General features: G+C 45.4%; 1 protein-coding gene across 1 annotated transcript in view; it reads right to left on the bottom strand.

Moving 5' to 3' along the window:
- Positions 1-23,395, bottom strand: part of THSD7B (thrombospondin type 1 domain containing 7B) — a 651,631-nt gene that overhangs the window by 64,245 nt on the left and 563,991 nt on the right. Inside the window, exon 18 of the mRNA XM_088474863.1 lies at positions 11,272-11,413. Coding sequence (XP_088330989.1) covers positions 11,272-11,413 — 142 coding nt within the window. The remainder of the gene's footprint in view (positions 1-11,271; positions 11,414-23,395) is intronic.

Below are 23,395 nucleotides of genomic sequence, written 5' to 3'. Positions count from 1 at the left end.
AATGCACTGTTGGTGTAATGGTAAGCATTACTGCCTCAGAGTACTGAGATCCTGATTTTGATCCCACAACGGCCCTAACTATGTGGAGCTGACGCCCCTAACTATGTGGAGCTTGTATATTATCCCTGTGCTTGCGTGGGTTTCCTACGGGTATTCCGGTTTCCTCCCACACTGCAAAAATATACTGATATATTAATTGGCTACCAACAAAAATGCATGTGGTAGGGTAGATTGTAGGGATCTGTATGCTAGGATTAGTTCGAATTTGCATGCCGGGTTCAGATTTTTCCCTCCAAAAATCGGGTCTCAGAAAGAGGCAAAACGTCATCTTTCATGGACAAACATCATAAGATGACGTTTTGCCTCTTTCTGAGCCCCGATTTTTGGAGGGAAAAATCCGAACCCGGCGTGCAAATCCAAACTAATCCGAGCCTGCACATCCCCAGTAGATTGTAAACTCCCCTGGAACAGGGACTGATGTGAAAAGCCAAATATTCACTGTAAAGCGCTGCGGAATATGTGTGTGCTACATAAATAACTGGTAATAATAATAATATGCTAAGCTATGATAATGAGCCCTGGTGTGACTGATAGGAGCTATCTCAGGAAAAAGAACCAAGATTAGCACAGTGCAGAGGATACCAACACCAGATAACAGATGCTGTAGTGGAATATTGTAATAATTATTAAATTTGATGGTAATGGATGGCATATTACCCACAATTAAACAATTACATTGATTTCAACCAAATCAATTACATTTTATCATTGTTTCATAATTGATTTAAATACAGCAATTTGCATTTTAATTAAATGTCTGTTTTCTATTGTAATAAGCAAATAAAATGTCTGAATATTTTTTAAATTGATTCTTCTACATAAAATGTGATGTCCTGTCCTTAAGAGGTACTTGGTGGGTCTTGAATAGCAGGACATTTAAATAAAACAATAAAAATATAACTTGAAATAAAAACAAAACCCTAAAATTAAAATGTTACACTGTTACCAACAGTAAACTAGTTAGTACTTTCCCAAAAATGCAAATAGGACGGATTTACTGTATATACAGTAGCAGAAACCTGCAGGCACAATAATATTGGGACCCTAAAGCTCTCCCTGTTCCCCAGACACACCTGCCTAGCTTCACCTCCATTTGTGTCCAAGGTGTCTTCTGCTCATTCAATAAGACAATTTACAGTGTATATTTTTGACGTAACACAATTAATAGAAATTCCGATGGGTCAATAATGACTCAGTAGAAGTGTGATTTAAAGCATGTTAACTGTGTTGGCATCATAACTTTAAACGTTATGGTAAAGTATCATATTTAAAGTAATAATGCTGACATGGTTAAAATGCTTTAAATTGTATCACCATTGTGTCTGCATTGATCCATCGGCAACACACCGTCAACATTTTGATCATTTTGATCGTTATCTACATCCCGCTAAGAAATTTGTTTTACAAATATTGCACAATAGCACTAGATTGATGCACAAAACATTCTATATGCCCTTAAGGCCTGTTTTGGCACTTAGTATAAAGCCGCATACACACTTAACGATATGCTCCATGAGTGATATCGTTAAGTGTTTCCCCTGCACTGCCGCACTCAATGTCATTAACGACACTGAGCATACACACTGAGCGATATTGTACAGTAGCTGCACCCTCCCTCATCCCCGTACTTGCAGAACCTGACAATATCAATATCACCAGGTTGCCCTGCAAGTATGGGCGATAAAAGACATCGATAACGAACCGCGGGAGAGCTCATCGTTAACAATGTCTTGCATACGCACTGGATGATATTGAACGCGATGAACGATAACGATATCGTTATTGTTCATATCGTCCAACTTATAGTCTAGTGTGTATGCGGCTTAACTTACAGTACCTGCCTCTTAGTTCAGTTATGTTCCTTGTTTTAAGTTTTTAAACCAATATAATAATTACTACATCTAAAAGACCATTACATATAAAAACTATTTAGTTTTTTTATAAACCCATCAGTTCTCCAGTGATAAAGTTGCCCATACAGTAACTGCTATTCCTGTGACTAATGCTGCCCATCTACTACACAACATAGAAACAACAGCACGATTACGACATTGTAATCGTGCAGTCGTTTCTATGTCTGTGATGTGCCTACTCTGAATGAGCAGTCGTTCAGTGCAGGCTCATCAATCATCTTGTAACATGCTGAACCTGACTTTATCGTCAGGTTGATCAGCTTGTTTGCCCGATGATAGATGTCCAATACGACCAGCATGTACGCGCATCGCTGGTCGTATTAGACATTAAACTGCATGATTTGCGGGCGATTACCAAGCAATTGAGCGATAACGATGGTCGTTATCGCTCAATCGATAGGTTTAATCCCCTAGTGGATGGGCAGCTTTAAACACCCTGCTGGGAAAGGGAAGACAGTTTCCTCCACAGAAAAGTCTGAATCCTTGGTGGTGCAGTCATGTACTATTGGGTTGACTCGTATCATGGAAATAGTGGAGAGGTGGACCAGTGGAGAAGTTGCCTATAGCAACCAATCAGCTTTGAGCTAGCATTTTTCAAGAACATTGTATAAAATAATAGAAGCTGATTGGTTGCTATGGGCAACTACTCCACTGGTTCACTTCTCTGCTCTTTTCACTGTTTCTCTGGTCTAGAGACTAAAATAGGAATGGACAATCTACATAGTATGACTAAATATTCTTGTCAGATGTATCCACATACAAGAAGTGCAGCTACATGTACAGAGAGGCATAGAGTTGGAGAGGTGCATTGTGCAAGAGTCTACAGATGTGTCCTCTATACATACGCCATGGATGCCCGGTGCTCCTGAGGCGCTCCGAGAGGAGTAGCGTACCGTAACTTTCTATGAATTTTGCATTGTATTTGCAACGCAGATGCAGTGAAAAGCCACTCACAGTGTAATAGAGACGCTGGGCTGCGACTTTAACCACACGTACAATGGAAGACGGCCGCTTGCATCAGCCTTTTTTACACCGATTCAGACTCATTCCAACATAAATGTCGCACATTGATCAGTACAAACTAGCAATTTAGTTTTGTCACTCCTAGTTGTTTGATTTATGTGAATAAGACTCAAGATTTTGAGCGAGAAAGACATAGAGAGTGGCTCTTTGGCGGGACTGAAGTCACAGTGAAAAAGGACACATCTGCAAATAAGATTTCACAAGATCGACCACCTCTTTTCAGTTTTTCACATCAAGTACCAATGAGTTTTAGCCTTATTTATGGCCTAACTTACAGGTTCTCAAACTCGGTTCTCAGGACCCCAAACAGTGCATGTTTTCCATGTCTCCTTACAGAACCACAAGTAAAATAATTAGCTCCACCTGTGCAGCTGCTGGGTGATCTGGAAACCGTGAACTGTGTGGGGTCCTGGTTACCAAGTTGAGAACCACCAGCCTAATTTAACAATGAGAATGAGAGGACAACATGACTGTTTTTACTAAAGAGACCTGATCTTCACTAGCTTGGACATGATGCCAAAATCAAGAGCTCTTGTGAAGTGGGTATGACTGTATTCCCTTCACCCAACAAGGAATAACCCTAAAGAGAATTCCTCTCTACTCCTTACTTTAAGTCAATAATATTGATCTACATAAGTAAATCTCGAGTTTTGCATGGTTAATCCACACAGGTGTCCTTAATTCATGCTTTACAAAGAATCCCCTAAATCTGCCCAACTACACCAATCAGTTGGTGGTACATTGCCAAATGGTGCCATCTAGTGCTGGAAACCCAAGTTCTAGATTAACATGTGCAAATCACGGCATTTTCAAAAAGGATTTCTCACTGCAACTCAGTTTTTTTGTATTTTGCTAACAGGACTTCACAGTGAATCCATTCACAGCCCAAGAAGCAGGGTAAGGGATAGGTTTAATAGCATGTGCTCCCAGCAGTGAGATCCCTCAGGAGTGAGATCAAGGAGAGGCTGGGGACTTCCCAGCAGTTCCCAGATCACTGGGCAATCCCCCAAATGGCATACAACAGAGGGCAGGCTTCCTTTGCAGGAGTAAATAGCTCCATGTGTAAGGTGTATGACTGTGAAGTGAGAGTTGATGGGTTCGAGTCTCGGGTATGACAGTATTTTGAAAATGTGTGTGTTAAATAAAGGAGGATGTGATTGAAGATGCTTGGGGAGGTGGTCAGTTGCAGAGGGAGTCGGTTATGGAGGGGATAAGGGTGGCAAGGAGATGCCGGGGATTAAAGAAGAGGAGGTTACAAGTAAGAATGATTATAAACAGAAAACTTACAGGCCCGAACAGTGACCGGTGCCATGGCACACGTCGTACAATGGCATAACTAGGGTGGTGTGACATGTGCCACCGCACAGAGCAACGCAGGGCAGGGGGCACTGCCCAGACCTGTCAATTTACTGTTTATAATTATTCTTACTTATATTTTCCTTTTATTTTATCCCCATTTCCTGGTCACCCCTATCTCCTACCTGGCCAATTCCCCCTCCATCTAACCACCTCCCCAATCACCTTCTGTCACATCCACTTTTATTTAACAGACACATTTCAAAATACTGTCATGCCCTGCACTCGAACCCATCACCTCTCACATGATAGTTAGACACCTTACACATGGAGCTATCTGACAAATAATTTCTGATGGCAGCCCATGAGGCCACATTATGGGGCATATACAATTGGGTGCGAGGTTTAGCAAGGTAAAAACCTTGCGCCCCTTGCGACCAATTTAGAAATGCGCACTCCCAATACCTGCAGTATTCAATTCCAAAAATACTGGTCGCAGGGTTTTCAGTTCTGAAAACCCCAGGCCGCGTAATTTAAAAAAAAAAAAATCTTCACTTACCTGGCCGGGAGTCTCCAGTGGTCTCCGCCGCTCCCAGTGGCCTCCCCTCTCTCTTCTTACTGGAGAGGGGACTGCTGGGAGTCCTAGGGATTCCTGGGAGCTCCAGGGGCTGGTGGGAGGGGCAAGGGCTGCTGGGAGATGTAGTTCTCCCAGCGCCCATTCCTTGGTGGCCACACAAACACTGCGGGGCCACACTGACAGTGGGACACACACACTCATACACACACACGCACACTCATACACACTTACATACACCACACACACTGACATACTCACTGCTGCTGCAGAAGAGCCAGCTCCTGATGCAGGATGAAGACAGCGCTGCAGGAGGTAAGCAATTAAGGACTAATTAAGCTAATTGGATACTTCCAATTGCTTAACTAGTCCTCAGGGGGGGGGGGGTGCCGCGGGGGTGTCAAAACAAGTCCCATCGATTTTAGGAAAAATCACACTTGCTCAGGAGGTGCGTGAAAAAAACTTCCTGGCACGTGTTTAAAATAAAAACATGCACCTAATAGAATAGCATAAAAACCCGCACCTGCAGGATAAACCTCGCAGGTGCGGGATTTTTGCTATTCTCGCAGCCTATTGAATATGCCCCTATGTATAGAGGGGGAAGCGTCAATGCTCTTTCTGGCTCAAGGCACCAAAAAGTCTAGTTACGTCTCTGCATCACACCACCCTAGTTCCGGGGCTGGTAAAACATTTTATACACAGCCTGAAGTTGAAGCACAATCAGCCATCTTATAGTAAGAATTGTGTCTTCACTGAGGGTTTGCTGTGAAAAATGAAATTTGCAAACTGTGCTATGGGCTTTCAATCGTCAAGTTCTATGATCATCATCATTTTTCAGATATGGACAAGTATTAATGTATCAAGTACGACCTGTAATGATGCATGTGCTAAGTGTATTAACGGGCATAAATAATGTACAATTAAAAATTCTTCTCAAATCGAATCATTAAACCAGTTAATGACTAACCACTGATTCTCAAAATGATACTACAGATTTTATAGGTTCAAAGAATATACTGCTACAGACAATTAAGTGTCACATTAGTTTCAAGAAGGTGTAATGTTGCATAATATTAATCACAAATGTTAAAATGCATAATTTCACTTTAAAATTAACAGTACAGTTGTTTTTCTCTTTTCACACTATATTAATTTTCTAGACCAAGTTTTTGTTCATATATAGCAGGGATTATTAACTGTATGTGATATACTTGTCGCGCCGGAGCGGGGATTACCACCTTGCGCTAACCCCCGCAGTCAGACTAAACCGTGCAGCTCATGGAAAAACACAAAATCGGGGTCGTGCTTGGGGAAAAAAAAAACATTAATTCCGCAGTTTACGTGGAATCAGTGGGTTTCCGTACCTGAATCCACGGAGATATTTGCTGGTAATTAGTCGCAGGGGAAACCCTGCTGCTAATTGAATACTCTCCTATGTATTTAAGAGCAAATTAACGCAATGCTGGACATACATAAATATATGTAATGTAACTTAAATATATGTCTTTTTTTATATCACTAATACCTCTTTCAGACAGAATTTCCCCAAAAACCTGACTTTTACCTGGCATTTGAGTGCTGGGTCATTTGGCCAGTCCCAGCCAGACAGAAAAGCAAATTATCGGGTAAAGCACTTTTACCCGGTAATTTGCTAATCAACACAGGTATTTTTTCTGTCTGTAAGGGTCAACCCGGGTCGAAATTGCTGGGTCATCGACCCTGGTAACTCTTGGGAATTTAGACCCAGGTTGACCCTTTCAGAGAAAATTACTGGGTAAAACTGCTTTACCTCGCAATTTGCTTTTCTTTCTGAAAGGGGTATAAATCTACCCATCATGTTATCAGTCCCATCCACTTATTAATAGATGACATCCTGAAAAAGCTGCCATAGGGGTGGAGAGGGGTCAGCTGTACTTCGCTATCATAAATCATTCAGGGGCGGTGCTTTAGTCACATGCATGCCCATTCGCTAATGAAAATTACTGTAGCTGCACAGGTTGGTAAGTTCAAACACAGGTATGTCGCCGTAAGAAACCACAAGATTTGAGAATAAATAATTGACAAATTGAGACAATACTATATAAAATTACCATATGGGAAAATGGGAGGTTTTGACCTCCTAGATATCTGACTTAACAGGATGCTGTTTTGCAAAAGATCTGTATACTAATATACTAATTAAATATACTAAATATACTAAATATGTAACAAGAAAAAAAACATTACCTGAAATAACTTAAACTTAAAGTTTGTATACTTTACTAAATATCTAACACCCCTTGTGTAGCAGGTTGTCCTTTTAAGAAGGAACTGCTTACATAGGAGGCAATTCAGCTTGGGACGGAATTGTAAAGCTGCACGCAAGCAGCTTTACAATTCCGTCCTTGCAATTATGGTAATGCAGCAGTAGGCATCACACCTCCTGGTGCATTACTTATCCGAGCTGCGTTGTAAAATGCAGCATCGGATAATCTGCTGGAACATTGGCCGGATCAGTGACCCATGGGGTCATGCAAGCCGGCCGCCGTAGATGAGAGAAAGAGGCCAGGAAATCTCCGTCAGGGGACGGAGATCCTGGCTTCTTCCCTCCCCCCAACAACAGTGACATGCCTCCATTTTGGGAAACTGCCATTGCCGCCCCCTCCCCGCCTACAAACGACAGCAGACTGTCAATCAATGACAGTCTGCTGCCAGTTGCTGTGCAGGACCGCACACCCGTTCTGCACATACGCAGAACGGCTCAGGTGCCTGCACAGATTCCCGACCATTGGGAATCTGCATTCAGCAGTGCACTAGCGTGAATCAGGCCCTCAGTCAGCAGAATGTGAGTGATAAGCTCGTTGTGCAGAAATGCATGGTGTCACCGCCAGTGATGTCACAGTAATTTAACTGACATCTTTTTATCTTGTTACAGTTCCAAAACAGAGCTCTGTCATTTAGATGTGAGATGTGGCTTTGATGTAAGATTGGAACAAGAAAAAGCCCCAATACAATGAACTAGTACGTGTACAACCACTGAAGAGGTATCTCCAGCTGTCAGAGGAGGTAAAAGGAAAGAAACAGAGTCAGAAAGAAAGAAAAAAAACATCCATGCGACATGGCACCGAGTCATCTATCCTTCCGATACGGCACAGGATCCACGCTGCTGTGTGGTGGGGATGGAGCCCTAGGAGCCTGCGGGGGCTTTCACTGGTACTCCAATGTGCCAGAAAAACATTGCAGTTGCTTGCACAGGACTGTGGAGGCAATAGCTTATACAGTCAATGGTCATTGGCAGTGAGCAGGTAAGTCCTTGGCATTTGCAGCAGTGATAACTACTGTAGGCGCTGGAACAAGCAAATCTGAAGATTTGTGGTGGTCCAATGAGAGCCAACTAGTTCTCACCATATGACTTTTGAATAGGCGAGCGCGATGAGCCGATCCTTGTTTGCAGTATCATTTCCCCAAACCCATGGTAATAGCCATATATTTGTTATTCCCAAGCAGTAAGGCTCAGTGGGTGAGGTTGACGATTCAAGAACTCCTGTAAGGGAGAAGGCACCTGGCAAAGGACATGTCAATGTCAAGCCAGAAGATGTTGAATGAAGCAGAAGAAGCTGGGTTAAGAAAGCATCAAGTTCAATATAGAAGATTCCTGGAAGCAAACAGGACACAGTGACAACAAAGCAGGTGGCTGCAAGAGTGATATCATGGTCCCCCCTGTTGGCGTCACAAGGCACCAGACCAAGTAAGGCACATGGGGCACTATACCCATGGCACTAGCATGTAGGCCAGTCTAAGGCATTAGACTTTATACCACCTCTGTTTCCTGGCATCAAGCCTGTGACCTCTATTTGTTCTGGACACTAGGTTCACAAACCCATCATTAGGTGTGTGTCGCAGTCCAGGTCTTGTTCACTCCAGGCATCTTTGTGGACTGCTCCCTTTTTACTCAAACTTTAGATCCTCCCCTCTGGAAAATCAGGGCATCCACTAGTTTAGTGGTTGCACAGTACTGGGCCACGACCCAAACCTCCGGTTTCCCACCATCATTTAAATTTTCCACTAAAACCACAACCTGTGGACCTAAGATTTCTCCTTCATCTCCCTGACCAATTAAAACAAGTAGGTTTGGGATTTTCTGCTATGTCACTTACATAATATTGATTGACCATTGGTAATTTATTTTCTTTTTGTATTTGCAGTGTGTTTTTCATTGTGAGGTTTTGTGGCATTAAAGAGACAGAGCAGTGCACTACACCAAACAATTTATTTGTTAAATTGTTCAGCATTACTGGCCACATACATTGTTGTTAGAGTCCTCAATCAAGAAAATACTATGGAAACCACCATGAGAATCTCTGTTGTGTTCACTCTTGGTTTTGCCCTTTTAATGTATCTGTGCAAGAGCTCTCTTTCATGGTGACCTGGGTCCAGGTCAGAGTTAATGAGGAAGTAGCTTCTGGCATGCTGCCTCAGTGCAGACCCACCAACATGACTCCTTAACATCAGGTACACAATGCTCTGATCCTGGATTTCGCTTTTAATATATGACTGCCGTAACCTGTATTGAACTAGTTAATTTATAAGAACGTGTTTCACACAGGTGACGGCAATAATACAGATGTTTCCTCATACATCTAACCTCCTTATGCGTTAAACAGCCTTTCTACTCGTGCCATGCCGTGGTGTGACTCGGTAGCAGCGAGAGTCTTTTTACCTTCAAATGCGTCTTAATCGCATAGCGTAGGTAGAGTATGCAGCATGCTTATATTCTGTGAGCAACTACGGGTGTATATGCATGCCAAATGGTACGTTACAGTGTCAGCGGTGTATCATATTGAATGCAGATACATCCACAGTTGCACACAGAACATAGGCATTCTCAGGGGTTAAAGTGGGCCGGAATGGGGCGGAACTGCGCTCTGTCACTTCTATTTGGAGATGGAACCAGTTCCGCCTCCTCTGACCCACCACAGCCTGGCACCACAGGGTGGCTCCATTTGCCGGGCGCCCGCTAAGATTTTGTTATCAGCGGCACCCGGCACCCTTCTCGCAGCGCCCCGGCTTCCGGCTCCCGCAGTGCACTATGGTTCTCCCATAGTTCGGAGGAGCAGCCTGGAGGACCAGATGGCAGTGGACGCGGGAGCGGGGCTTAATATAAGTATTAGTTTTTTTGTGTTAGTGGCTTCTCTATAGGGGGCTCTACTATAGGGGGCATTACTCAAGGGGCTCTACTACTGGGGGCATTACTCAGGTGCATAATTTGAATTGGAAATACTATTGTGTGACCAGGCCCATTTCTTTTGAGACCACACCCTTTTTTCGGCACGCACCTGCGTAGCGCGCTGTCCCTTTATTGAGAAAGCACCGAGGGGGGGGAGGGGAGTTCCACCACTTCTCTAGGACTACTTTAAGCACTGGGCATGCTGCATATCATTTTAATCAGCAGAAGATGCTTGTGCTACCTATTCGCATTACTGTGTGAATAATATGTATTTGAAGATTAAAAATTGCACGTAAAGATGCTCGGCACTACCGAGTGACACAGAGCTCCTGTTTTATGTGTAGCGCGACTTGTAGTGCATGGAGGATAGATGTATAGGGACACCACTGTATACAGTATATTAAGAGGGAAGTCCAGGAGCAGACCGTTGAATACCTGATGAAAGGGGTCACGATGGAGGATCTGCATTAATCCAGATACCACCTTATACACACCCAAGCTTTGTCACACCTGGTACTCATGTCATCCTCTTCCTTGTAGTGGAGTGAAGACTTTGGTGATTGCAGAGATCCCGGTGTTACAGTCTGCAGTTCTTCATGGGTTAATGCAACAAAACCAGGTAGGCCCCTTTCACATTGCAGTGTAATGTCAAAGTAACACTGTACAGTGTGTAATACTTTTACATGTGACTGAATTGCACATTTGGGGCAGTTCTTTAAGCTTTTCATCTTTTGTTTCCTTTTGGTCATATGGCAACTCCCACTTATGTTTATGAAGTCATATACAGTACTATATACCAACAATAAAGTGAAAAAATGAAAAACAGGCAATTATTTTTTTTCCTTTAGGTGCAGGATAAAATCTAACACTGGATGACTTTTCACCTATCAAATAAACAGCCATTTAATTATCCATGTTGCAATACATATCATTCTGAATACCTCAAGTAGGGATATCCAGGACCATAACCTCTGCCCTGCTAAAAACGGTTGATAATACAATTAAATTGGCTCAATAAATCCTGCTACAATTTCAAGTTAGTAATAGAAATATTAAACATCCTCTTTAATAAATATATATTGTATATATAAAAAGGGATCAAGTTAATGAATAATGAATGGTAACATTTAATGTTCTAGTCACATTATTAGGCCGTTCTAGTCCAGATTATAATAACCAGGGGGGGTGCACTCTCATACCTGTGACATTATACTGATAGTGGAAACAGTTACTGTTCAGGACACATGGCTCAGTTTCTGAGTCCTTAGGGCAGAGCTTTATGTTAGCAGGAAATCTCAGAGGAAATCTTGTCCTTGACCGCAGTGAGGAAGAGTCACAAAACTGATGGAGAAAACAGATAAAAGACTGTTAATATCATGATCAGTACATTAAGTCTCCACAAAAGTACTAGAAGTTATTCCCAGATATACATATCTGCAATATTTCAGGAACCTTGACATAGCTCAAGATCAGAGGTATAACTAGGGGTCTGCAGCAGGGTCAGGACAGAGCCTAGAGAACAGGCACGGTTAGGTAGGGGGATACTGGGAAAAGCATCAGGTGGAAGAGAAAGCAAATTAACAAAAAATAAATTTAAAAAATGTAAGACCTGATTCAGACCCGGTCGCTAGATGCGACTGCTCGCTCCCAGTGTATGCAAATTCAGCTAGGTGACGTCAAGGCAGGCGATCGCATGGCAAGGTATAAGCACGCCCACTATGTTTTGGCAAGCGATCACTTTGTGTATGCAGACGCCCATTAGCGTATGGTGAGAAGCCCACTAGCGCACGTCATCTCCAGGAAGGGTATTAAAACATTGGTACATCGAGGACCATTGTAAGTGATCGCAGCGCTTGTTTGCCTCTACCCTACCGCAAGCACTGCGAGGATTTCAGTGTAAAAAAAAGACTGGTGACGTGTACTATGACGCTGCCTGTTAATTATGCACGCCTCTGAAATGGCGTTGAGACACTCAGTCACGCCTGCGTTTGCACCTACACTCCCCCGTTTTTACTGGACTGCCCCTGTTACCACCCACAAACGGCCTCTCCTGTCACTCATTACACTGGGCTGTCTTTGCAGGGCGAGCGAGCGGGTCCCGATCGCTATGAGTAGTTCATAGCGCACTGCGATGCATACGCATGTGCAGATTAGTGAACATCGGCAGCAGTGAGCGGACGCTTGCTAGTGACTGGGTCTGAATCAGGCTTGTAGTGCGGTCTTTGATATATTGCTGACAATGGAGCTGGCAATCTAATTGTATGATGAAGGTGTCCATTTTGTAGCAATAATTTCCTGTAAACATGTAGACATCCCTGCATGGTGTCGGTATGTTTTGTCAACAGTCATTATTATAGACACCATAATGTCAGCAAGTACATGTCCACAGACAAAATGTCAACATGTTCCAAATGTTGTTACCCTAAACCTAGCCATAACCCTCAAATTTCTATTTTCAGCATTTTGACTGGGTCGCCATTTACAGAAGTTGATACACTGAATGTCAACATTTTAACAATCTCGACATTTTGCAATTGTCAGCATGAGGACTACATCCCCTCTGCATGGTACGTTTATAAATCTCCTATTGTAGCACAGCTGTCACAGATTTGGGTGACTGGTCTAAGAGGGGAGCGCCTTTGTCAATAGAAGGGGGCTGGGAGTGTAAGAAGAAGCATTTGGGGGGGGGGGGGGGAGCTGCAAAATATTAAATCCAACTCTGCATTAGCCCCCAGTGTACACGGAAAAAATACTACCCCAGCCCGAATTGTCACATTATTGCATGAAGACTTTTTAATATATATTTGTGAATCTAGACAAGTTACAAAATCTCATCGGTGGTCATACGGCAATAAATAAACACTATCACTTTGCAGTAAGGGTCAATTATTTAAAAATGGAACATAGCAGAACTGGGGTTCACAGAGAGATTTTCACCACAAAAAATCGTGCCCAATTTTGGATTACAGCGGATATGAGTGCTTCCAATACCCACCATATTAAATTTTAAAAAATGCATGCGGGGTTTTCAGAGCTGTAAACCCCATGGTGCGAGAAAAAAAAGAAAACAAAACTACTTACCAGTCTGATGGTCTCCAGTGGTCTCCACGGCTTTCGGTCATCACCTCTTGATCTCTGCACTGTGGAGGGGGCTGCTGGAATTCGAAGGGGCTGATGGGAAGGGAGGTGGCTGCTGGGAGATGTGGGGGCTTAAACACACACAGGGGTCACATAAACAGTCACACATACAGTACTTACACATATTCATATATACACTTACTGTACACACACTCATACACAGTCACACACACGCTGCAGCAGAAGACCGAGTCCCGACAGCCTGGAGGAAAAAGACAGTGCTTCGGAAGGTAATTAATTACTTTAGTCCTTGGGGGGGGGGCGATGGGGCCCAGTTCAATTCTCGACCCCTTTTTTAAAAAAATATGGACTTTAGGAAAAATCGGTCATGCTCTGGACTGGATGATTGAATAGCAAAAATCCCACACCTGCAGGAAAAACCTCGCAAGTGCGTGATTTTTGCTATTGTCACGCCTAATTGAATAACCCCCATAGCACAGGTTCACAAACTCGGTCCTTGGGACCCCAAACAGTGCATGTTTTCCCTGATTCCTCACAGAATCACAAGTGAAATAATTAGCTCCACCTGTGGATCTTTTAAAAAGTCCCAAGGGCCTATTCATCATACCTAAACTTTCTCTGGAGGTAATTAGGTTTAGAACTCGCGTGGAGTTCTACCTAATTACCAGAGGAATTCATCATTCCTCCTCTCCATAGCTATCTATTTAGAAAAGCTGTCATTTTTGCGAGGACAGCTTTTCGAAAAATAGATACTTTTCCCTATCTACTCTACCTTACCGCAGCTGTAATCAGTGCTGCACATGCGCTGTTACATCTGTAAAACCAGAACATGCGCAGCTCCCTACAGCTGCGGTAATTTTGTTTGTCCCCACCTCCGCGACTTACCTGCCTGCGCAGCATACTCCAACTCCGTCTGCTATGCTGACACGTGTTCTCCCGGCAGAACACTGTACAGTTTAGAAAAAAAAAACACATTTTTGTTTCCAAACTTTATTGTGTTCTGTTGGGAGAACACAGTGTCAGCACAGCCACCGGAGCCAGAGGACGGACCAGAGCGAAGGAGGGAGACGCCGGGGGACCTGCCCAGCTGAATGCAGGTAAGTGTCAACTATTATACGCCACCTCAGTGGCATATGGTAACACCATCAAATTCCGAAAATACATAATTTTCAGAATTTGATGAATAGCATAATTTCCATATCCCCATACTAATGTATGGGGAGTGTGGAAATTAACGCAGGGGAACTTAACCAGGAGATATCAGTGATATATCCTGCATTAAGTATCTTCATGAATATTAAAATAACGGTAATTAAGGAAAATGTCCTTAAAAACGTTATTTTAGTGTTGATGAATAGCCCCCCCAGTGAGTAACGAACACACCTGTGCATCTGCTAAGTGACCTGGAAAATGTGAGGGGGAGTTTGAGAACCACTGGTATAGTGTATATGACATCTCCTCTGTGACACTTGTTGAAATGTCTCACTTCACATCTAGAGAAAATTAAGCTTAAAGATCTAATTAGGGTACTTCTCAGTGACTGTATTTCTATAGACATAAATATCAATAACAAGAGTGTAGTAAAACTGCTAGACTTTAAAATGTTAATTTATAAAATAGAAAAAATATGGATGCCAGACACTTTTTCATCGCTAGCTCCTATATTACCACCATACTCATACACAGTTTTACACCACCATGCTGAAATATGGGATTGCATTCCATCATGGGGATAAACATACTGTACATATTTGTTACTGCAATGCAGCTATCTCCATTCAAATTTACTTTCCAATAACCAAACCAGTACCCTGTGCAAACGATTAACAATCTGAGCTGACAGTTATTAAATGTCTGAAAATAATCCACTAGCGTTCCTTATTCCATTGTGTGTTCTCTAGTGACTAATTAACTTCCTGTGCTCCCCCGCTCAATAAATACCCAAAGCAGATGGCGGTAACTCAATGAATTACTCCAGGCTGATAAACAAAAATAAGCAGACAAATAATATATACACAAAATAAACAGCTAAAAAGAAATTGGACCAACGGTATTAAGCATATTTTACTTCTAGATGATTATATACAGTAGGTTATGTATACAAAGACCGGTGGTCTGTATAGTAGTGTAGAAATGTCATTTCATCAGGTGTTAATGGATACCTGTGAAGGAATTTACTGGGTCTGATTCTGAGTTGGGAGCAAAGCAAAAAAAAAAAAAAAACTTTGCAAACGTACAAACCATGTTGCAATTCAAATGTGCCCCAAACTATGTTGCAATTAAAAGGGGGGCTGCAAAGGGTTGGGTACGAGATCCCCACGGTCAGGATGTTGACGGTAAAAATACTGACAGCGGCATCCAACAGTTAGAATCCCCTCAGATTTCTGTAAGTATTATAATATAATTATAATCATTACCCTAACCCTCCCTCTAATCCTAACTTGCCCCTCCCGCATCCTAACCCTCCCATCCCACAGCCTAACCCTAACCAGGGCCGAAACTAGGATTTCTGTCACCCGGGGCAAGACAGTAATTTGGCGCCCCCTGCCCCCCACAATAAAAAAACAGCAACATTGAGCACAAAAAGGATGTGTGGTTTCGGGACACAATAATGCCCCTTACAACACATTATGCCATAGTAATGCCCCTTGCAACACATTATCCCGCAGTAATGCCCCTTACAACATATTATGCCACAGTAATGCCCCTTACTACACATTATGTCACAGTTAGGCCCCTTACTGCACATTGTGCCACAGTAATACCCCCCCCCCAGAACTGACAGATGAAACACTATTAAAACTGGACTTTCACATTAAAATGGGATCTCCCAGTGAGCCGGCTCCCACCTTTTACCTGCCAGGGCTGCATATTGGGAGAGCTCGGGTGGCGCGGGACGGGACGGAAATGCCACATGTCGGGGATCTGTCAGCAACACTCATTCTAATGTGGCGCCAGTCGTGAACCAATTGAAGCTCACAGACTGGCAGCCACTGCTGATTGGCTGCCGGTCTGCAAGCTCTGATCGGCTTGCGACCGGCGTCACATTAGACTTATGGCTGCACTGTGTCTCTCAAGGCCAGGTTGCAGGCGGCTGCCTGCAGGTCCCGGCGTGCGGGACAAACCCACACATGCAACTACCTGGGGCCGCCTCTCCTAATCACCCCCTCAAGTCCAGCGCCAGGGGCAGGTTCCCCCTTAGCCCCCCCTAGTTGCGGCCCTGCCCTAACCCTCCTGTCCTGCAGCCTAACCCTAACCCTCCCCTCCCGCAGACTAACCCTAACCCTCCCCTCCCACAGGCTAACCTTAACCCTCCCCTCAAGTAGCCTAACCCTCCCACTCCTCAGCCTAACCATCCTGTCCTGCAACCTAACCCTAACCCTCCCCTCCCGTAGACTAACCCTAACCATCCATTTTGCATGCAGGGTAAATGCTGGCTGCATTTGCATGTAGCCCACAAATGTTAGAAAGCTTTTTTCTTAAACTGAAATTTACATTTGAGTTTGGACCCTCCCAAATTAAATCTCTCTGCACATTTTAAATCTGCCCCACCTGCAGTTCAACATAGTTTTGCCATGATGTAAAGTTACTTGCTTTCAATGGCGGGCTGGACCGGGGGGCAGGGTGCCATGTGCCCCCGGGCCGCAGCATCATGCGGGCCGCGGGCCGGTGCAGTCTGTGTCACTGTGACACAGACTGCACCGCGTGTGTAGCGCTGACCGGATGGAGTTCGGTCAGCGCTACACTGATAAACACACAGCCGCCGGCTCCGGCAGCTGTGTGTTTGTTTTGATCAGCAGCCAATGAGAGTCTATCAGACTCTCATTAGCTGCTGCTGCGCCCACTGCGGGAGCCGCTCCATCTTCCGGCTACCGCAGTGGGCAATGGGAGAGACGTCATGATGTCATATGACGTCTCTCCCATAATGCAGAGCAGCCCGGCCCGGGAGGACAGACGGAGGAGCAGATGGCGGCGGGAGCGGGGATTCAGGTAAGTGTTTTTTTGTATTTTGTTTTTTTATATTACGTGTATTTACTGGGGGGGTGTCTGGCACTACTGGGGGGACTACAAAGGGGGGACTACTACTACTGGGGGCATTACAAGGGGGGTGGGGGACTACAACTACTGGGGGCACTACAAGGGGGGGGACTACTACTACTGGGGGCACTACAAGTGGGGACTACTACTGGGGACACTACAAGGGGGGGGACTACTACTGGGGGCACTACAGGGGGGGACTACTACTACTGGGGGCATTACAAGGGGGCGGGGGACTACAACTACTGGGGGCACTACAAGGGGGGACTACTACTACTACTGGGGGCACTACAAGTGGGGACTACTGCTGGGGCACTACAAGGGGGAGGGGACTACTACTACTGGGGACTACTGCTACTGGGGGCACTATAAGGGGACTACTACTACTACTACTGGGGGCACTACAAGGGGGGTGGGGGACTACTACTACTGGGGACTACTACTACTGGGGACACTACAAGGGGGGACTACTACTACTGGGGACACTACAAGGGGGGGACTACTACTGGGGGCACTACAGGGGGGAACTACTACTACTGGGGGCACTACAAGGGGGGGACTACTAATGGGGGCACTACAAAGGGGGGGACTACTACTACTGGGGGCACTGCAAATGGGGGGACTACAACTACTGGGGGCACTACAAAGGGGGTGACTACTACTGGGGGCACTACAAGGGGGGGGACTACTACTGGGGGCACTACTGGAGGCCTGCATAAGGGTGTTCTCTCCTGTGGCACACGGGGGCACTGCATATGGGCACTACGACAGGGGGCTGCCCTAATCTTTATTTTTACCTTACATTAATCCCATATGGACCCGCCTCCTCCCTGGAACACTGGAGGGGGGGGTGCCGTAGCATGCATATTCTTCGGACACACACGCTACTCCTCTGCCAGGGCCGCCTGCATGCATTTGCCCCCCCAGGCTAAAAGTTGCCAGCCAGCCCCTGCTTGCTTTGCTCCCAATTCGAAAAAAAAGAAAGAAATGTCTCCCAGCACGCTGTAAAAGAGCACTATAAGATTTGAATACTGTTATGCCACATGATAATAGCACATACATTAATATATCTGAGTTGAGGGCCAACTCACCTGGAGGTACCCCAGAATCCTCCAAATAGCACTACAAAGATCCCTGAATTTCTATTATCAATCATGTAGGATTCAAATCTTATTGCTGATCTTTTGCAGTGTGCTGGCGGACATTTTCTTTCTAGTTTAGATTAAACACCTCCCTTTCAAGCACATGTCAAAGACCATTAAGTTGATCTGAGCAGCCACTATTTTACATCACTGTTCTAAGAGGCATGGATTGGACCAGCATTGGGAGGATGTGCTGGTTCCTGTAGTGCTATTTAGAAGATTCTAGGGTACCTCCAGGTGAGTTTGCTCTCAAATTAGATACATTAATGTATGTGCTATTATCATATGGCATAACAGCATACTTGCCTACCCTCCCGATTTGGTCGGGAGCCTCCCGAAAATCGGGTGCCATTCCCGACCTCCAAGGAAGGCAGGCAATCCTCCCGGCTGCCGCCCACCCCTCTTAACCCCCCCGCACTTACCTTAGAAACTCCCGCAGCCGGGGGAGCCATGATGCGATTCACGCCGAATCACGTCATTTTGGTTCCGCCCCCTGCTTCACAATGTGTGTAATATCGGCATTGTGTAGCGGGGCGGGGCCAAAATGACGTGATCGTGTGGCCCGCCCTTGCTCCGCCCACAAACGTGCATTACCTGGCCGGCTCCGCCTCCTCGCGATGGCCACGCCCCCTGTAATGCCGATCTGGCTGCTCCCTCCCGGAAAGGGCAGCCAGAAAGTCGGCAAGCCTGCATAACAGTATGCAATTATATGACCCAAAGTGGGTGCTATTATAATGTAGCGTTCGGGACCACCAGTACAGAGACGTGTTTACGCGGTCCGGATGGCTTAAAAATATCTTTGCAATATATTCAACAAAGTTCTCTGTATTTCTTTTATCATGTGGTATTGAAATCTTATTGCTGGTCTTTTTCAGTCTGCTGGGGGATATTTTTTTTCTAGTTTAGATTAAACCCCTCCCTTTCAAGCACCTGTGAGAGACCGTTAAGTTGATCTGAGCAGCCACTATTTTATATTTTGCTCCCAACTCATTCCCAGTTGTCTGAGTAAACCCTGAGAATAAAGCTTTATAACTAGGAATAAGTAGATTAGACTGGTTAACTGTCTTTAATCTGCCATCTAAGGCCCGTATTCAATTTGAAGCATTAAGTCCGGATCCGCGTTAAGTTTCTGCCGATGATGTCATTATCGCCTGTTTTGGTTTTACCCCGTATTCAATTTGAAAGACTTTCCGCCTATGCAATGTAATAGGCGGTAAAGTATCGCCTATGAATAGCAGGCGGAAAAAAGTGCAGAATTGGGGTTTTGGGGTGCAATGTTGCGGGAACCCCCATGCAGCCTTCAGACAGTCCTCCAAAGGTAATCTGTTTCAAAAAATTTAAAAACAAACTTAAGGACACCCCAAAAATTGACTTTGAAAAAGGGGGCGGAAAAAAAAAGTTGGGGTACAAAGTTAAAAACTAGCGAACTTGACTCTGTGTGGGCCCCCAAGTATGCCCCAAGTGTTTTTTGGATTGCAGGTTCTTGCGGCAGATGGATTTTTCACAATTTTTTCAACTTCACTTTAGCAACTCTAAAATATGCTAACCCCATTTTCAAGTACCCCAAATTTGCTGGGATAACTTCTTTTCTGGAAAAATTACTCCTAAATACTATTCTGCATCAGGTATAGAAAAACGCTATTTAGCAGCTATTGAGCCCATTTAAAAACACCAAATACAGTACCTTCAGCAAGCCAAATGCATAGTGAACCCCCATGTCAGAGCATCATTTGGAGGGTGTCAGGCTGATTTCCCCAAAACTGACAGTACTTTCCGCTTGTTAAAGTATCGCCGAGTCCCGTTTACGCGTACTTTCAAATTGAATACAGGGTGAAGCATGCACGCACGCGATACTTTTCCTCCTCCAAAACAGGAGAAGTTGGTGTTAAGTCTGGGCGGCATTAACTTAACGCGGCTCGGATCAAATTGAATACAGCTCTAAAAGTTTCTGTTTATAATGTCAGCATTTTCTTTCCATAGACCTACTGTCTTTATATAGAGCAGTGTCTTATATTCGCCGATAGTTGGTTTCATCAGGATGATTGGGAAGCACAAAAGATTATAAACTACAGACTAAGGGCCTGATAAATAGCCGCTCGCGAGTGCACAGCACTCGCAAGCGGCTCGATGTTACCCCACTGCGCCACGTACGGCATGCGCGAGCTGCGTCCAGCGACTGCAGCTCACACGCTACGGGGCTCGCTACAAGTTGGGTCAGCTGTCGATGGTGAGTGACAGCTCGCCCCGTTTTGTAGACGGGGAGGTGGGTGGCTGCACAAACGCAGGCATTCCCTTAGGAACGCCTGCCGTTTGTGGGAGGCCCTACTGACATCACTACTGATGTCAGTAGTGGGCTTCCTGCTCTATTAGAGCAGGAGGTCCACTCGGCCTTGCGGTAGCCGAGATCCTAGCACAGGGTCTCGTCGCAAGGCCGATGGTCGCGATTATCGTGACGGCCTCCTGCCCGCTTGCATAAGCTGTGGGAGGTCTCACACAGCTTTGCGAGCGGACAAAGAGAAAAAAAAAAACACGCCCACAGACCCTTTGGCAGCGAGTGGGTCTGAATCAGGGCCTAAATGTATTCCTTAAATGAAACAATCTCAAAGTATACATACATACTCTACTGGAATGTCTGGGAGACTCACAAACTTAGCAATGTCTTTTGGGAGTAGACAACTCTCCCTGATCCTGCCTACTTCTCCAGCAAAGTGGGTTGGACACAGCTGTGATGTGATGACTCGATTCACTATGAACAATGGCCCTCATTCAGACCCGCTCGCAAGCACTCACAAGCGGGTCGATGGTGAGGGCCTGTGCACGCGCAGCGCTCGCAGTAGGCGTGTGCACGCCCCGGAGCGAGTGACAAATTCACTCACTCCGGGGATCACTACAAATGGGATGGCTGTCGATGGTGATCGACAGCTCGCCCCGTTTTGTAGGAGGGGTGGGGGGGTGGCCAGACAAACGGAGGCGCTCCTGAAGGAACGCCTGCCGTTTGTAGGCGGACCTACTGACATCACCAGTGATGTCAGTAGGGAGCTTCTTGCTCTGTTAAAGCAGGAAGCTACCTGGGGCTTGCGGTAGACGAGACCCTACCACAGCTTAGCGAGCGGCCAGGAGGCCGGCTTTTAAAACATAAGCGGCCGCTCTCATTCAGAGCGAGCACTCGCTTTTTGCGAGCGGCTCTGAATGAGGGCCAGTATCCCCACACACACTGCATAATGGCACAAATTGCAGCATTATGCTGTGTAGGTGTCACAAACTCTCAGACGGATTGTGGATGCAGCCCGTATTTAGGGAATTGGCTAGACCTATGCCTGAGGCGCGGAGTCTAATGTCCCGGCGGTATTCACCAGGGACCCTCACAAGAAGGTTTGGACTTGGCTACTTCCGACACACAGGTCGCGGCCCTCAGGTTAGGTTCCCCTATACAGGTGCTGGTGAGTACGGGATGTCGTGCGGAAGAATAACGTAGTCGACAGGCCGGGTCAATAGCAAACAGATGAAACGGTACCAGGGAGCAGACGAAGACGGGTAACAGAGAGGAGCAGAGATCAGAACCAGATATCAGGAGCAGTACAAGGGATCAGGTGAAATCTGAGTCATGAACAAACCAAGGTCAAGATCAGGATAACAGGTGAGTTCTTGGAATGCTGGGTATGGTATAGAGCCTATACTTTGGCACAGGAGTGTTCCCAGCAACTTCCTTTTAAAGGCAGGGCTAGCATAGACGCCTCCGGTAACGTCATCACAAGTAATGCACTGGCCCTTTAAATCTTCTGCAGAACGGCACGCGTGCTCCTAGGGGAGTCACGGCTGCCTGCTCACAGCCGCAACAGCAGGGGCCGGAAGTAGCCAGCGCTGGGATCTCCCTGCTGCTGGCCTCCGGAAAACCAGTGCTGCCAGACCGGGTAAGAGATGACCGGGGTCCAGCACACTGTGACATTACCCCCCCCCCCTCTAGGGGTGCGCACCGAACACCCCACAAATGGCTTGTTAGGAAATTTCGAATGGAATTTTTTAAGAAGTTGCTGTGCATGAATGTCTGAGGCCTTGACCCAACACCGTTCTTCTGGGCCATATCCCTTCCAATCTACCAGGAACTGTACCGATCACCTTGAAAACCTGGAGTCCAGGATTTGCTTCACCTCATACTCCTCCTAATGATCCATTGAAATCGCAGGAGGAGGACTGCAAGGTGTAGAGAAACGATTAAGCACCAGAGGCTTCAGGAGAGGCTCTGTCGCAGCGGGTGCCGGGTTCTCCATGCCCGCTGCCCTCCAGAAAACCAGTGCTGCTGGACCCGGTAAGAGATGACCGGGGTCTGGCACACTGTCACAGTAGGTCAGGACTCATGCACCATGTTCCCTGCAGCTCACACTTGGGCCACCCCCTGGATCTCCTGGAAGGCACCACTTAGAAGCAGGTATGTCTGTGTTGAATATTTGTTCTTCAGATTAAAAATAAAAGTACAGGAAATTCGCCATTTAGAAATTTGCCCCTCCCAACTTCACTGCTAAAGTCACACCTGGCCAACAAGATTTGGAGAGGGTGTCGTTGATGCAGTCGAACGTCCTCCTACCACGGCAATGGTTATTTTACTGATGTCAACCCAAAAACAATAAAATGCCATTAATGCTCCATGCCACAAGGTCTTGGCATGGAGCATTAATGGTCTTCAATAGGAACGTTTCTAACCAAAAGCTAACCATTTAGTTTCTAACCAAAAGCTAACCATTTAGTTTCTAACCAAAACCTAACCATTTAGTTTCTAACCAAAACCTAACCATTTAGTTTCCAGCACACAACACAAACAAGGAATAATTGAGGTTAAAAAACTTTAATTTGTTGAACAAAGCCATGTACTTTTCTCCAGTTCGTATACAGAAAAGTGACACACAGTCAGAACTGAAGTTCAAACTCCTCCTCGCTGTGCCTACTTCGGTACAGGGAGAACACAGGGTCTGGGAGAAGAATTGGCACACTATGGCAGAACATAGTTCATTCTTAACTTTAGCTGGGCAAACCTTTTAAGCTATCATTA

The sequence above is a fragment of the Taudactylus pleione genome, unplaced genomic scaffold, assembly GCF_031769625.1.
Source record: "Taudactylus pleione unplaced genomic scaffold, aTauple2 ptg000156l, whole genome shotgun sequence".
NCBI classification, from domain to species: Eukaryota; Metazoa; Chordata; class Amphibia; order Anura; family Myobatrachidae; genus Taudactylus; species Taudactylus pleione.
The sequence above is the reverse complement of the archived record's forward strand: the minus strand, read 5'-3'. Positions and strand labels throughout refer to the sequence as shown.